Raw genomic sequence first — 15306 nt, 5'->3', positions numbered from 1 at the left:
AAATTATTAGACTGTTGACAGGATCAAAAGAGGTTTCCCAAAGAATGGCAGTAAATCTTAAAAGTTAGCACAGTCAAATGACCACACATCATTAAATAAAATGTTTTTTATTTTCCCCATATTAAACAATCATCTATCATCTATAAAACTTCGAAATTACCAAACTATTGTTTTTAGTTAGGCTTCCAAGAACTTATATAACTTAACTTGAAAGCTTATATTTGAGCTTTAAAAGTATCTAGATAAGTATAATTTTATTAATTATTAAATGGATTTGGCTAATTAAACAATTTTAAGAAAATAAATAATGTTTTAAAAAATCAATAGATGAAATAATAATTAATCCAACAAATTTTATTACTCTGAATGTATGAAGTATTTATTGACTTAATGTTAGCTTTTGAAAATAAAGTGCCCTACAATTATAATAAGGTATCTAGTAGATGATTTTCTTGCAGTGAAATTAATTATTTAGTGAAAAAAAATCAATGTTTTGATGTTTAAATGAATTTTTAAATAATTTTAAGCCTGATCGTATAAATACATATTATGTTTATCATTTGAAAATCACCTTGAAATGAATCTGTTTTTTATCTGAATAAGAAATAAGTTCAATTAATAAAGAGACCAGTTTTTATATGTCTACATATTCAATATCCCGTAATCTGTGCTTTTCATATTCACAAGGTGGTGTTGTTCGTATTTTTAAAAATTTGCTTTAATAAATTTGCACAAACGATGTTCCCCGAATCAACTAACTCCTTAAACACTCCATTTATTGCAATTGCAGGCGCCCAGCACGTCCGGCAGCCAGATAGCCACCGTGTCGCACCTGGTGGCGCTAGCCAAGCTGCAGGGCAAGTCCACCGCCAAGTCCTCGTCCGCTGTCAACGGAGCGCGGGAGGATGGGGAGGGGCGGGAGCGGGGGCCAGAACAGGAGGGGCAGGACGAGGAGCAGCATGGGCAGGACCTGGATCCGGATGACCTCGCAGCCGCAACCGCAACATCAGCAACGCCGGCAACGCCAGCCGCATCCACCGAGGACCAGTGCAAGGCCAACGGGGTGGAGGTCCTGGAGGATCCGCAGCTGCAGCAGCAGCTCGAACAAGTGCAGCAGCTGCAGAAATCAGCGAAATCCGGCGGGGCCAGCACATCGAATGCGACCACAATTACGTCGATATCGGCGCTATCGCCACAAACGCCGACTTCGCAGGGAATCATCATGACCGCCACCGCTGGGGCCGCTGCCGGGCCAATGACGGCCAAAACCAGCACACTGACGAGCTGCAACCAGTCGCATCCGCTGTGCGGGACCACCAGTTCGTCTCCCCTCACTCCGGAGCCACGCCCCCGGCAGCAGCCGCCCCCGCAGCAGCAGCAGCAGCAGCATCAGCAGCAATCGCAGCTGTCCAGCATCGCCAATCCCATGCAGAAGGTGAACAAGCGGAAGGAGACGCTGGAGGCGAAGCGGGAGAGAAAGGCGGCCAAGACGCTGGCCATCATCACCGGCGCCTTCGTGGTCTGCTGGCTGCCCTTCTTTGTCATGGCCCTGACCATGCCCCTTTGTGCCGCCTGCCAGATCAGCGACAGCGTGGCCTCGCTCTTCCTCTGGCTGGGCTACTTCAACTCCACCCTCAACCCGGTAAATTGAATAATAAATGCCTAAGTGACTGCGAAAGGGATGACTGCAGCAGAAGGCTGCCACAAGTTTGCATACATATTTATAGAGATTTTAACGTTACAGTCTGCCAGCTTTCTTTGCGAACATATTATTTATCCACTTTATTCATATGATAAACGACACTAACTGTGAGCCAGAAAATTTCCCTTTGCACCAAAAATATACTATAAACGAATTTAGCAAAGTATCAGGGTCTGCCAGTTTTTTAAGCACACATTTATAAATTTACTCAAAATAATTAAAATTATAAACTTACTACTTAATATATTTGATGCCCGAAATAACACAGTAAATTTTAAATTTATTTTAAAATATATATTTAAGTCGTTTTAGAAGATTCCGTCTTATGCATACACTATTAAAACATTTGTACAATTATATTTTTTAAGTTAACCAATTTATTGCAATTAATTTGCTTGATTTTAGTTAGGCGATTTATACCCCTCAAATTGTATTATTTTTGTGCTTAGTAAAGCAATTTTACTTTTAATGTTTGTGTTTACTTAAAACAAATTAAAAGAATTTCAGTAACTTACTCTATCGTTGGGCCGGTTGAATTTACCTGCTAAAAACAATTTAGATTTTCTTTAAAGAGTGATATTTATCACTTATGACAGACAAATAACTCATTTCCATTGTACGACTGCAGCTTACATTGCCTTTCAACTCTGATCAAATTGTTTTCCCTTGCAGGTCATATACACCATCTTCAGTCCGGAGTTCCGACAAGCCTTCAAGCGCATCCTCTTCGGCGGCCACCGACCAGTCCATTACCGCAGCGGGAAGCTCTAGATAGTGCATGCGAAGAGGCGAAGGTGAGGGCTCCTTTCTGAAACCAATACTCATCTACACTCACAATAAAATACCTACATTTTTAGTTTAAAAACTGGGAAAAATTACATTCGAATTATCGACAAAGTTTAGCCTTCTTTTCTTGACTAATTTATTTAGGCTTTGATTTTTTGATCTTAGAATAGAAAGAGCAATAAAAAACAGTTCTTAAAATTTCTTAAAACACGAAATATCATTTTTGACCCATTTTTGTTTTAAGAATTATTGACACATTTCCTAACTTGAGAAATCAAATTTAATTTTGATTTATTAATTTTTGTTTCTATTTTTATGGGCAGTTTTTTATTTAAATTTGAGAAGATTTTATTTATAAATAATTTATAAACCAATATATAATTTATTTTAAATCATCAAAATTCCGGCAAAAAATTCTTCAAGTTTTCCATGTGGATTTGATTAAACTCCCAAAAAGTTTCAAGTCAACTCACAATATTTTAGATAAGACAGAAAAAGTTTGTAGTTCAAAGGAGCAATTTTGTTGGGATACAGCAACAAGACTGTCATATTTTTTCTGTGCACACCAGTTATGGTTATTGTGTTAGTCAATTTGGCCGGCGGCCATTTGAAACCTTTCGAATCGATTCAACGCACACGCAATTGCATTCTTGTTACGTTATTGTCTCTGGCTGGCAAGTTTCAATTTTCAATGGCCGAAACCTGACCCGAAATTGGTATTCCTTGGGTTGAGGGTATATGTATATACCTCTAAAGAGGTCACGACTGCAGCCTCCGAAGGAGTTTCGTGAGCATTTTGCATTCGGTGACAGGAATCGAAACCATTGTTGGCTCTAAAACGAGTGAAGAACTTTTGGGCCGGCAGCGAAAGTTTTATCAGGCCTTTATCGGACCTGTCATCTGCAGGCGGCGATGTTGGTCAATGCATTAGAATTATGCCACATTACCCGGTTGAATCGCCCCCGCAAACCGAATCCGAATCCGAATCAGAAACGAGAAACGGGAAATGGGCAAATGGGCAAATGGGAAACGGGATTTTATCTACAGAGGACGGACGCAGAAGTTTTGAATAGTTACCATTTGCATTGCTGAAGAAATGCCATCTGCATGTGGCAGTAGTTAAATCTTTGCCATTCATTCATTTTCATTTCCATTACTGTTTCCAGGGGCAACATGAAAGTTAAATTAAGTAACATTAATTTGGCGAATTTCTGCTTAGTTTGGCGCCTCACCATTACAATGAACTTTTCAGAGAATGTGAATGCAAAAAGTTTTACGCCCCCCGCCTCCACCAACTCACACACTTTGTTAATGAATCTTGCGAATTGGTTTTGCTATCTTTTGCAGACGCTTCTGCTAAACCGACAAGCGGATGTTGATCTAACCTCTTCGGCTATAACTAGGCGAGGATTAACGCATCTTGTATACAAAAGACGAGGAAGGACGTAGGACAAAGGATCAAGGAGCACTCACATAGGCCGTAGTCATTAAGTGTGTAAATAGCGGATTGAATTGATGTTAACCCATGCAAATATATTCTGTTAGACATAGCTAAATTTATAGAGCCAAGTGGAGACTGTTTTTAGAAAAGCAAGACGTTGAATTGTGAAGAGATGCCACCAGGAAATACAAAAGTATCTAATCAAAATAACTAGACTTAAGCCACTACCGCATAATTGACATATAGAGCAATCTACTACCACTTCTTACGTGTTTTCCAACTTAACGTGTATTGTATAACTCATAACTATGTTAGGCGTTAGACTCCATCTCTCTCCTCTGCTTAAAGAATGGTATGTGGATTGGGATTGGGATCGGGATTGGGTTGGGGGAATAAGAAATGGGAACCAAGGCATTGGAATCGTTATAACTGAAGCGAGTACTCGATTATGTATAGCCCAGCTAAAGACATTTAATGTGCGTATCGATCGGCGATCGAATATGCATCCTAGGCTTAAGCACATTTGTTGAGCATCGTACTAAACTGTAATATTGATATAGGATCTATAACTTATCGAACCGGTGCAAGCCAGTTTAAATTAAATTTAAACGTATTGTTAAAGCCACACCTAGGTAAATTACATTTAAAACTGTTGTACTATTACGTATGTGTTAGTTCGGTAATTATGTGTGAAGGATTTCTTTGAATAAGCTGACATATTATGGTATCTTATAAGCAAACAGTTCGAATGACGTGTAATATTTGAAGAGCAAACTACTTTCGGGAAAAATGGGTAAAACGTAATTAGCTAAACCAAACAAACACGTTAGAAAATACATTGAATAATGACATATATGTTAGTTACGATTAAGCGGAGGGAAACTGCAGATATCACAATGTTTAACCTTCATTAAACTACCAAGCGAACTATTCGAAAACCAAAATCAAAACTTTACGAAATCTTTAAGCCGACATCATTACCTAGTGACTAAGTGTTTGCAGATCTGTCTATCTTTAAATACCAAATAGCAATAGAAACAAAGCAATTCCCAATGGCATCATACTCAGCAATAATTCGAAGAGACACCCACACAACTTTCTATCTAAATTTGCCAAAGGCAATTGCTCTTATTTATATCCTACTTAATTTTTAGTTTCGGTTCAAACAAATTGGCGCGCATTTTGAAAAGAATTATTGCTTGGTATGAGAGTCGAGCTTCCGGGATTTTTGCTAAGCAAACAGCATAAGTTAAACTAACGAGATTACTATAAAATTCATTGGCTGCAATTTAAATAAAAATTCAACTTTCATGCAAGAAAGAAAGCGTTTTATTTCTAAAACCAAAGGGAAAGGTTGTAATCAATCAGATGGGAATTAAAACCATTTGTTATTGCTGAGATAACTGCCACCGATGTTAAGTTTAAGGCAATATTAGCAAACATTACTAACCATCGCATACCTTTTTATAAAATGCTCCAATTTACAAGGCATATAGTGGTTTTTTTTAAAATGACTTAACAACATGAATTTGTTAATGTTATTGGCTTGCAGTAACATTTCGCGCGCTTTCTGTTAAGGGGCTGAAAGCTCAAACTGTTATCCGAGCTTTACAGTCACTGCTATCAGCTTGAAATCGAAAACTATCGATAGTTGGGCGCCAATTTCAGATATTTTGCAAGCAATATTGACAATATTTTAAAAATTTTGAAACAGATTAGGTAAATATAAATAATGCACTTTATTTATTATCTTACGCTTACAAATACATACAAAAATACAATGAACTAATGCTAGGCATTTTATATTGTACAGGGCAATGCAGCGGAATGGAAATATGGGAAAAATGCAAATCCAGGTGGCAGTAACCAAGATTAAAGTTTCTTCTTGGCGTGGAAGCTTATTTACAGGGCAAAATACTTTCGTCTATCCATTTGGATATCAGGTCGCAATGTAGGTGAAAAGGTCCTCCGGGAAGCTGCATTGGTCCAGATCCCTGCCCAAGGCGAAGTATCTCTTCCGGAGAAGATGGGCAGCCGCTTTGGGTTGGCGGGCGCGGGTAAAGACGCCCTTTTTGTTGCCACCCACGCGGGTATAGCCTGTAAAGCGTTTATTTATATATATAAGGTAAAATACGTATTTCATATTGGGTGTCACTCACTTTGAGCTGTCTTAAAGTCAGCAAAGTTCCACACAAACTCGCCGATAAACCAGCCCTTTCTGCGCAGCTCGTCAAAGGCCTTAAAATGGCGGGAAAACACCTCCGTCTGGAACTCTTCTGACCACACATAAGCGGGTTGCTAAAAGTGCAAAAATATAACATTTATTTAGCTTTTATTATAAATTTAAATAATACATTTGTAGGAGGGTTGGATAATTAGTTACAGCCCTTCTAATAAGGAAAATATTGATAGTTGACATTACTTTAATAATTATCCCAATAAAATGAATTATGAAAATGATTGAAAATAAATTAACTAGTTTTTGACGCTTTGAGTAATTTTGACAAAAAATTAAAATGTTTATGTGAGGCATATGATCTTGGAAAAAGATCTTATAGTTTTTACTCCCATTTGAATCCATACTCACCATATGCAAACCCTCCAGAGTGTCAGCTCCATATTCAGACATAATAATGGGCTTGTTATAATGTTTATTCCATGCGGTGGCCTCTTCGATCACATTTTGAGTTACCATGTCCAGTCGTCCAGTGTTTGAATACCAGGCATTATAGCGATTGAAGCTGATGATGTCTAGTGAACGGCCCTGTAATAGATTGATTATATAAGTGAGGGTCTGAGGGTAATGCCCACTTCATTTACCGCTTTGTCCTGGGTGTGGGAAACGGCAATGGCAGCAGTAATAGGTCGCGAACTATCCAGAGAACGCGTGTAATTCGCCACCATTCTGGAATGATATAGTATCAGATCAGTATCTGGCAAACTACCATTAAGTTAAAAATACCCACTCAAAGTACGAGTCCGCACTCATACTGCCAGTACGAGGTTCATTCGCAATAGACCACATCACCACACTCGGATGGTTGCGATCCCTATGGATGAGCTGCTCCAACGAGGATTTGTGTTTGCCCAGCAGCTCCTGGCTGTAGTTTCTGAAAATCGAAATGTACAGCATCAGTAAGAATCCTGCCGGTGAGAGAGACAAACTCAACTCCGTATCCACACTGGGACATTCGTCGATGATCATGATGCCGTGCTCGTCCGCAAACTGCATGGACTCCTCGGAATAGGGATAATGCGAGGTGCGGTACGCATTCGCTCCGATCCATTTGAGCAGGTTGAAATCGCGGACCATCAGGGCATTGTCCAGCCCTTTGCCACGAATATCCGCATCTTCGTGTCGTCCAAATCCACGGAAATAAACGGGCTTTCCGTTGATCAGGAACTGCTTTTTGTCCCAACTCAAATTGCGTATTCCCACTTTGAGACGGTAGACATCCAGGAGTTCTTCGTTGGTAGCCAGCAACTTTATCTCCAGCTCGTAAAGGTAACCGGGTTCCGGGTGCATCAGGTAGGGCCACCAGGGCTTCACCTGATTCACCTGCAACTTGCCGCCAAGCTTTCCATCCGACGTGACATTAGCCACCAATACACCCTCTTTGTCGTACAGGTTGGCCTGGATATGTAGGACGTTATCCGCCTCGTTGGCAGCGCTTCCATTCACGCTCACGCTGTATATCACTTCGCCAACTGAAATTGAGGAAAAAGTTAAAACACAAACAATTTTATACGGTTTTTTTTTATGATCTCACCACTGGCATCTTTGGACAAGTTTGTGGTGACCTCAACCTCTTCGATAAAGGTGCGTGGCGTGGTGTACAGATGAACACTCCTGTGAATGCCCGCATAGTTGAAGAAATCAAAGGTGTAGCTCTGCACAATGGTCATGCCTCCATCGTTGGGCACCTCCGTGATCCTGCCCTGCGGCACTGTCGTCTGGATCAGAGCATTGTCGCACATCACGGTTATCCGGTTCTCGGCCCCGTAATTCAGGAGATCCGTCACCTCCGCCTCGAAGGGCAGATGACCCATCTCGTGCTTCACTACCTTCTGACCGTTGACCCACTGAAAATGATCGGAAATTGTGTATATGTAAATCATTAGCCTTGAGTTTTCAGTTACTATAGATATTATAGATACTTTTACAATTCGAATACTTCTAAGTATTGGAAATCTAAACATTTTCTAACCATTTCTATGGTATCATCGCCCATAAACTTTATTTTAAATTGTACTCCCACAACTGGGATGATGTGTAGGCTAATAAATAGAATTCTTGAATACCCACCACATAGGCTTCATAGTGAACACTGCCGAAACGCAGCCAGATCCTCTGATCCTTTGCCCAAGAGCGGGGCACGAAGAACTTCCGGTCGTACCACACAGTTCCCACGTGATCCCTCAGGTTATCCGTGGTAATGTCGTTATAGGAGGCGGGCACTGGCATCGGAATCGTCGGCCTGCTCTGGCTCAGCTCCTTGGCATACCACTCATCCCGTACTCCCTGCGTGGGATTCGCCTGATCCGACCTCACAAAGTTCCAGATCCCGTCCAGAGAGCGCACCTCCCGCGTCTCCGATTCCCTGGGATATAGCATACCGCGCGTCTGGGGCACTTCCTTGTTCACGAGGATCAGGGCTATGGAAAAGTGCAGGACGTAGAGACCAGTGACCAGGGAGAAGAAGGAGAGAGCTGCGGATACATAGATATACACGGTGTCAGATATGGTGAAGATTATACATACGTCGGTGTGAATATAACACACCGATAATGGAGGTGATTATTTTGCCTATCGGGAATTTCCACCTTTTGATAAGGGGAAAAACTCGATTATACAGATACATGCGCGTGTTAAGAGGAATAACTGGGAAATATTGAACGTGGTTAAACATCTCGATTATTGTACATTTGCAATCAAATTTCACGTCCGAGTTGTTAAAGAGTGCCACAGTAATCGGCAATTCGAGAAAATAATTCAATAGTATTTGTAAATTGTGTCATCGATTTTCTTTTCCTGATAAGACGATATCTATGAATACATGATATCTATGGTACGTTTAGTACCCAAAACAAAACTATCAAACAAAATTTAATAAAATGGAGTGATATTGATTTAAAAGATCGAAAAAATTTAAATACGTTACAAATAAAAATTTATAAATCGCAGTGCTAAATTGTGTATGAACATTTCAACATATGTTTTTTTAAAATTGTAGTCACTGCTAATTAATCGCGTGATACAGTGTTATGTGAAGTCATTACAACATTTTTTGTATTTTATTATTTTTAATAATTCTAAGAAATCAGAATACCAATGGACTTCTTCCTATAAGCATCGATAACATATGTACGTACATATGTACTTTTATCTTATCGTTATTTTCCCAATGCACTGCAATTGTAATGTTGTAATTGTAATAAAAATAAATAGCGTTGTACGTTTTATACTCAAAAGTAATTCCTTTAATAAAAAAATAAATTTTTTAGAGAGTAAAGAAATATTTTTTCCGGGCTTGTATATCCTAAGGTATTTACGCCCTTGGCTTTAAAAAATATAATTAAATGTTAAACACATAATTTTGTACATTTGTACAAATGATTATCTTTGATACTCGTCAAAGACTCAAAAAAAAATGGAACTAATATATTTTCCCAAAAAACGCCACTCTACGCCTATCTTATCGGCCTTCTAATGTTGATTTCCCCATTCCCTAGATTCTATTTTTATTACTCAGATTAATTAAAATTCTCTAATGTCACCTTTTTTGTAACGGTAAAATGCCGTAAAGCAGCGACATTCATACTCACTTGGACAATGGTTTTTATCCGATTTTCAAAGTCGGCGGGCGAAACGAAACGGAACGAAGAGAATCGAATCAAAGGAAAACGGAAATGAAATCGTAAACTTTACTATATAAAATGTTAGCAGCAACAACACGATCAGGACAATGGACAAAGCAAAGAGCTGAACAATGCGAATGAGCGGCACAAAGCAGAAGGGCGAAACCGGAGAGCTGAGCTTTCAAGGTGCTTGGCGAAACGCTTTCGCTCTCTCTCCCAGAAAATTAAACACAGATACACTTATGAGCATGTGTCATCGTTCTCTGCTTAGATTTCGGTTTTGTTTTTGTTTTTATTCATGTTCTGCTTTGCTTTTGTTTTTTTCCGCTTTTGTTTTGGTTTTGTTATTATGCAAATGTCGGACGCATTGTTGGGCACTTTGTTTTGCTAGTTAAACACGTTTTCTAAAAGGCGAAAAAAAGCGACGAACATTTCAGAAACCGCCACAATCCCATAATACGCATGCAGACAAGAGGAACCGAGAACTTTGCCCAGTTCTCTCACGTTCGCTGGTCGCCGGGAAACTACTTCCTCCATTTATTTATCGCATCTCACATGTTTTGGCCCGGTAATCAGCTGTCTAATCGTAAAAGCTGTCTACCGCGGGGGGCACAAAGAAAAGCTCAGGGAAAAGCTTCTCAAATGGCATCCGTAGGTAGCAAAGATCGATAGACCATCGATGCAATACGATTGGTTTACTTTTATATACATAGCTGTTGTTTCTCGAATTTCTAATTTTATATATTTGAAGTACATGCTACAAAAATAAGATGACAACTTGGGTTTTATTTTTCTAAAATGAATCATGTTATATTGAAACATACTGGACATTTTTAGCCAGACCCATAATCATAACTATTGAGTTATTCAAAATTTTTAATCATTTCGAAACCTAGAAAAAATAAAAGTTTTTAGTTTCGTAAAATTAAACATTGTTTTTAAAATGTTTTTTTTAAAAAAAGCTTCTTGTGGCTGTAGAACTGTTCCATTGACTCTGTCGTTTTGTCTTGATTATTCCCATAAAAACTGAAAATTTCTTTATTACAATATTTTTTATCTGAAAATATTATAGAACTTTACCAATGAAAAACCAAATTTGTGTATCCGTTTTTTTTTTTTAATTTGGAGAGATTGTCGAAAAGTTCTTATACATTTGTTGTACTTTGAAATCCCATATTTTTTCATGTCCATGCAGTTTGTACAGAAATTATACATGCACAAGCTGATTTTCATTATATATTGATGCGTTATCTTACCAATCGCAATCAACGATAATCCTCCCATTCCTTAATCAAATCGACTAATTTAGTTTTTATCTCTTAGTTATCTGTAATCATCTCCTATTGCAATAAACATACATAAATAGACTGTTTTTATATCGGTAGCAGACCTGACTGTATTGGTTGTCGTTCTGTTTAAATATGGTTAATGAGGATAAGTAATTTGATTTATGTGATGGTTAATTAATTTTTAATAAAGATCCATAAGTGGTGTAACTTTTAAATTTAAAAGCTATCGAAAAGCACTGATAACTCTTGTTATATTAATAGTTGTAAGGTCTGTACATATTTAAAAAAATTAAATTTTCCTGTAGGTAAGGTGAGGTTACTTCTGGAGTCGACTTTGTTAAAAATAAAAGATTATTTATCATTAAAAGGATACAGATTAACGAACTATCTGATCACTGGAACTCGCATAAATAATATTATGCCACGAAATACATATTTTGGTAAGAACAAATGTACACATTTTTTTTACGATATTAATTTTTTTTTTAAATTTTTATTTCCAGTATTGAAGACACGTTGTTTTTTTCCAAGCAATACCTAGTTATATTTTGAAATAATTTTTAGTTGCTGTTTATAAACACATTTTTTTGTATGGATGTTTTAGTTTGGTTTTAACACACTTGTTTGATATTCAGTCAGTTAAATCCATAAAAGTGTTAAATTTAATTGTTTTCACATTTATAATAAACTTTCTGTTTGTGTTAATTATTTACTGGCTTTGGCACTTTAAAAAACAAGTTCAACATTTTAAGTTACTAATACTTATGAGATTTTTTGAATACTTCCTATTTATTAGTCAGACCTACATAACTGTCAAAGGCATAATTGATTTAATTAAACAAATATTAATCACACACTATTGTAGTGAAAGAACTTTGGAGTTTTTATCTTCTGCGAAATCCTCATCCAAAATGCTAATGTAAACCTTTTTTCATAAATTAAACTATCATTTCGCACTATCTATATACTTCGATTCACAATGAGGACACTGGTCTTACACATGGCGATTGGCAATCACTATCCTGCTGCGATTCGACACCCACTGCTCACCGAAATCAACTGAGTTTGCACTTGCGCCGCTTGGGGTTTTTAAGGCCGCCTCAGTACCCGAACGCGTACCCTCAGTAGAAACTCCGATATTAAAATGCCTGGCACAGCGGGCGATGCACCGTTACGCACTGAACTAAATTCTGAATGGAGGGCAGTAGTCATCACATCACATCGAAACGCACCGCACCGCACCGAACGATCCGAAACCGAACCGAGCCAGAAAAACATATCCAGAACCGGAGCAGGGCCAAGTGCCAAGTGCCCAGTGCCAGTGTGATGTGCTTACCCCAAATTTCATATTTGCGACACGTGAGACGGATCTTCAAATGCATGTCAACTGGCCGGAAAGCTGCAGACTCGGATTTAGATCCCAACTATCCGCACTTGTTTGCCGGAGAGAGCCGGTTTCTTGCGGCTACGTTCAGCGTTGCGGCGTAACTGAATCGGATTCGGAATCCGAGTGTTTGAGTGTCCGAGTCCGAGTCCGATTCCGAGTCCGGATCCGCGGAAGCCCATGGCGGATGTGCCATTAGTGGGCAAGGCAATTGCGGCCGCATGCTTTTGCCAGCGCCAAAGGTCGAAGGGTTGGCGGTTGGGGTTTGTGTTTAGGGGGGTAGAAAGACACGCACCGCCACTGCACTGAATGTGCCCCTAATTAAGCCCACCGCCGACCACCCCTCATCCCGATAATCCGCAGACGAAGCCGAAGCCGAAGCCGAAGCCGCTTGTTCCAAATCCAAAGCATTCGTCATACGGGGTCAACGAATCGAGCCCCACAACAGTACAGCTTCATTAGTTCAAATTCTAAGTCCCCAGTATTTGCTTTAAAACGACTGTTACGATAAGGTCTATGTCTGTCTGAGTTCACGAAAACATCAAATTTTTCCCATAAATACTCATCAAAGTATTTTTTGTTTTTAGAGGCAAAAAGACCGCTCTATCGTCTTTATTTTTAGCTTTTTATAAAATAAGAAAAGACAAATTTTTTAGGAGTTCGCCACATACGTTTTTCCCAAATATTCATCCGGGAATATTAAATTTATGACTCCAAGTCTAAGTTGAATAATTAAATAACCACAACAAAAGCTGTAAAAATAATAATCACAACCAAGTTCTAATTTCACATTCTTAAAAACATCTTATACTGCTGAGTGTCTGTCTTAATATTAAAATAAAAGACTAACTAAAACTTAAATTCAAAAATTTCAAAATAAATATATATATCAATATATCCATATCAAAATTCTTTAATCATATATTCACTGTAAGCACATAAAAAGAGACTAAAACCAAATACGTGCATTCGAATTTTCATATAAAATTAGCAGACAATTACTTTTCGTGCATAAATCTTTTGATTATTTTTATGCTAATGACGTTATGCAAGCTTGACTGTACACATGAAAAGTTTTGTGGGAGGAAAGGTCTAAGTTTCAATTAAGTGTTTCTGGCCTGGTCTCGAACTGGAGTTTAATTAGTCTTGATTGGGAACGAAATGCGGAAGTTGTAACTCCCCTAGAAAATAAGTTGACACATTGATGGTTAAGCTAAATTGACTAAAAATATTTATAAATAATTTAAGAAAATGAGAACTTGGAATATGGTCTATATTTTTTTGTTGTAAAGGCATCTAATCTTATTACAGATTTTGAAAGTGATGTGAATCCCTTATTAAGCTCGTTAGTAAATATTTAAATCACGCTTTATTATTATTTATATTGAATAGGAAAAAAGCCTTTTCTAATCCCAGCCATAAATATTTGCTAAACCTATGGGGCCAAACAAAGGTTATCAGACACTAATAAGATTAGAATTTTAGTAAGGTGGAAATGCACGCATCACTAAATTAAACAAAGAGACAAATGTACAATAAATTAAAATTAGATTTGTGCAAGGGTAAAGACCTTTCATCAAAGAAAACAAGTCAGAATGTTAATATAATATCTTATCAAAAATAATGATTTAAGGAAAGGGGTTTATTTTCATTTAAATTTCTATGAAGACATGTTTGATAAATTTGAAAAAGAAATAAAATATATTTTACATCATTACATTTGTTTATTAACCAAAAAACCCGAAAAATTTATATTCAGTTTGACTCACAAGTAAGTCTTTAATTCAACCCCTTACAAATTTTATTTTTTTAGTTCAAAGTCAATATATTGTCAATCTAGAAAGTAGGGGGAACAATTTGTAGAGAGTAATATAACAAGTCTGTTGACCATTGTGTAGAAAAGGTCACCCGAGCTGTGAAAACAGGAAACCGAAAGTAAACTCTGTCACAAATGATATTTAAATGTATCTCTGTCCCCCGAAATATCGCACCTCCAGGTGCCAAGTGCTAGGGTATCGATGGAATGTACCCACGCCTATTGCCATTTTCCTTTCGTTTGGCTTTCACTTTCAAGGCCCGGCCCACAAAAGCAGGCCCAAAGCAAAGAAAAGAATCAATTGGCGGCCGAAGAAAGTGAAAATGTCACCGACAGTAAATATTAATAGAAGCGTTTACCCATTTTGGAGTATTCCGTGCAGGATTCCGGCCGATGATGGATGTGTCTGTTGTGCTATAATTAAATTCCGTGGTAGTTTTGTGCACTTAGGAACTCTTTCAGTTGTAATTAAAGCTCGACCTCAGCTGGTTATAAGTTGTCTGTCATTTCGCGGCTATTAATAATCGTTTGAAGCGTTTTAAGCGTTCTGCCGGTGATTAAGTAACCAAAACAAACGGAAGCCCAACCGCAAGACGAAACCGGCACACCGCTGATTTAGATGCTACTAAAATCGCAAGCAATGTTTGCCAAGTCGTGTTCAAAATCCGACTCTTACGTCGCTTTGAGTCCGCTGTTCAACACAAACTGTTGATTCGCTGTTGAGAGCAGCCACTGTTAGTTGAAATGTCTGGCTTGGGCGGCAATTTCAAAAACTTAATGGTACTTACAATGAATACGGCAACTAAAAAGAAAATAATGGTAATCCTATATACATGTATCCGAAATCATAAGCAAACAATTTAAGTGACCAGATCATGAATAGTAAAAAATATATTTATAAATTACATACTTTTAAGCTCTGATATTGTTTTATTTGTGTTTTTTAATTAATGTCATATAGATACAGCAAACTTTTATAAATATTTTAATATTAAGTTTTTATTTGTACTTCCGATTACAAATAAAATT

General features: G+C 37.9%; 2 protein-coding genes across 7 annotated transcripts in view; one reads left to right on the top strand and one right to left on the bottom strand.

Annotated features, from left to right (window-relative positions):
- LOC108141599 (5-hydroxytryptamine receptor 2A) overlaps positions 1-3929 on the top strand; it is a 63537-nt gene extending 59608 nt beyond the window's left edge. For both annotated transcript variants that reach the window (XM_041707324.1, XM_041707325.1), the window contains 3 exons: positions 791-1642; positions 2375-2496; positions 3836-3929. In XM_041707324.1, the coding sequence (XP_041563258.1) occupies positions 791-1642; positions 2375-2473 (951 nt within the window). In that variant the 3' untranslated portion in view covers positions 2474-2496; positions 3836-3929. The remainder of the gene's footprint in view (positions 1-790; positions 1643-2374; positions 2497-3835) is intronic.
- Positions 3930-5649: 1720 nt separating this feature from the next.
- LOC108141600 (beta-glucuronidase) lies at positions 5650-14889 on the bottom strand. Of its 5 annotated transcripts, none has more exons than XM_017265050.2 (9): positions 14637-14889; positions 8236-8639; positions 7700-8012; positions 7100-7637; positions 6896-7039; positions 6750-6834; positions 6517-6693; positions 6089-6227; positions 5650-6026 (listed from the first exon to the last, which is right to left on the bottom strand). In XM_017265050.2, exons 1-9 carry the CDS (start codon positions 14638-14640, stop codon positions 5869-5871), a joined length of 1962 nt encoding a protein of 653 aa, XP_017120539.1. In that variant the 5' UTR covers positions 14641-14889; the 3' UTR covers positions 5650-5868. The 5 variants fall into 5 exon arrangements, with proteins under 5 accessions (XP_017120539.1, XP_017120538.1, XP_017120540.1 ...); XM_017265049.2 differs by lacking the exon at positions 14637-14889 and adding an exon at positions 12414-12526; XM_017265051.2 differs by lacking the exon at positions 14637-14889 and adding an exon at positions 12076-12152.
- Positions 14890-15306: the final 417 nt, after the last annotated feature.

The sequence above is a fragment of the Drosophila elegans genome, unplaced genomic scaffold (genome assembly GCF_018152505.1).
Source record: "Drosophila elegans isolate 14027-0461.03 unplaced genomic scaffold, ASM1815250v1 contig_133, whole genome shotgun sequence".
Classification (NCBI taxonomy): domain Eukaryota; kingdom Metazoa; phylum Arthropoda; class Insecta; order Diptera; family Drosophilidae; genus Drosophila; species Drosophila elegans.
Note: the sequence above shows the minus strand (reverse complement) of the source record. Positions and strands in the feature narration are given on the sequence as shown.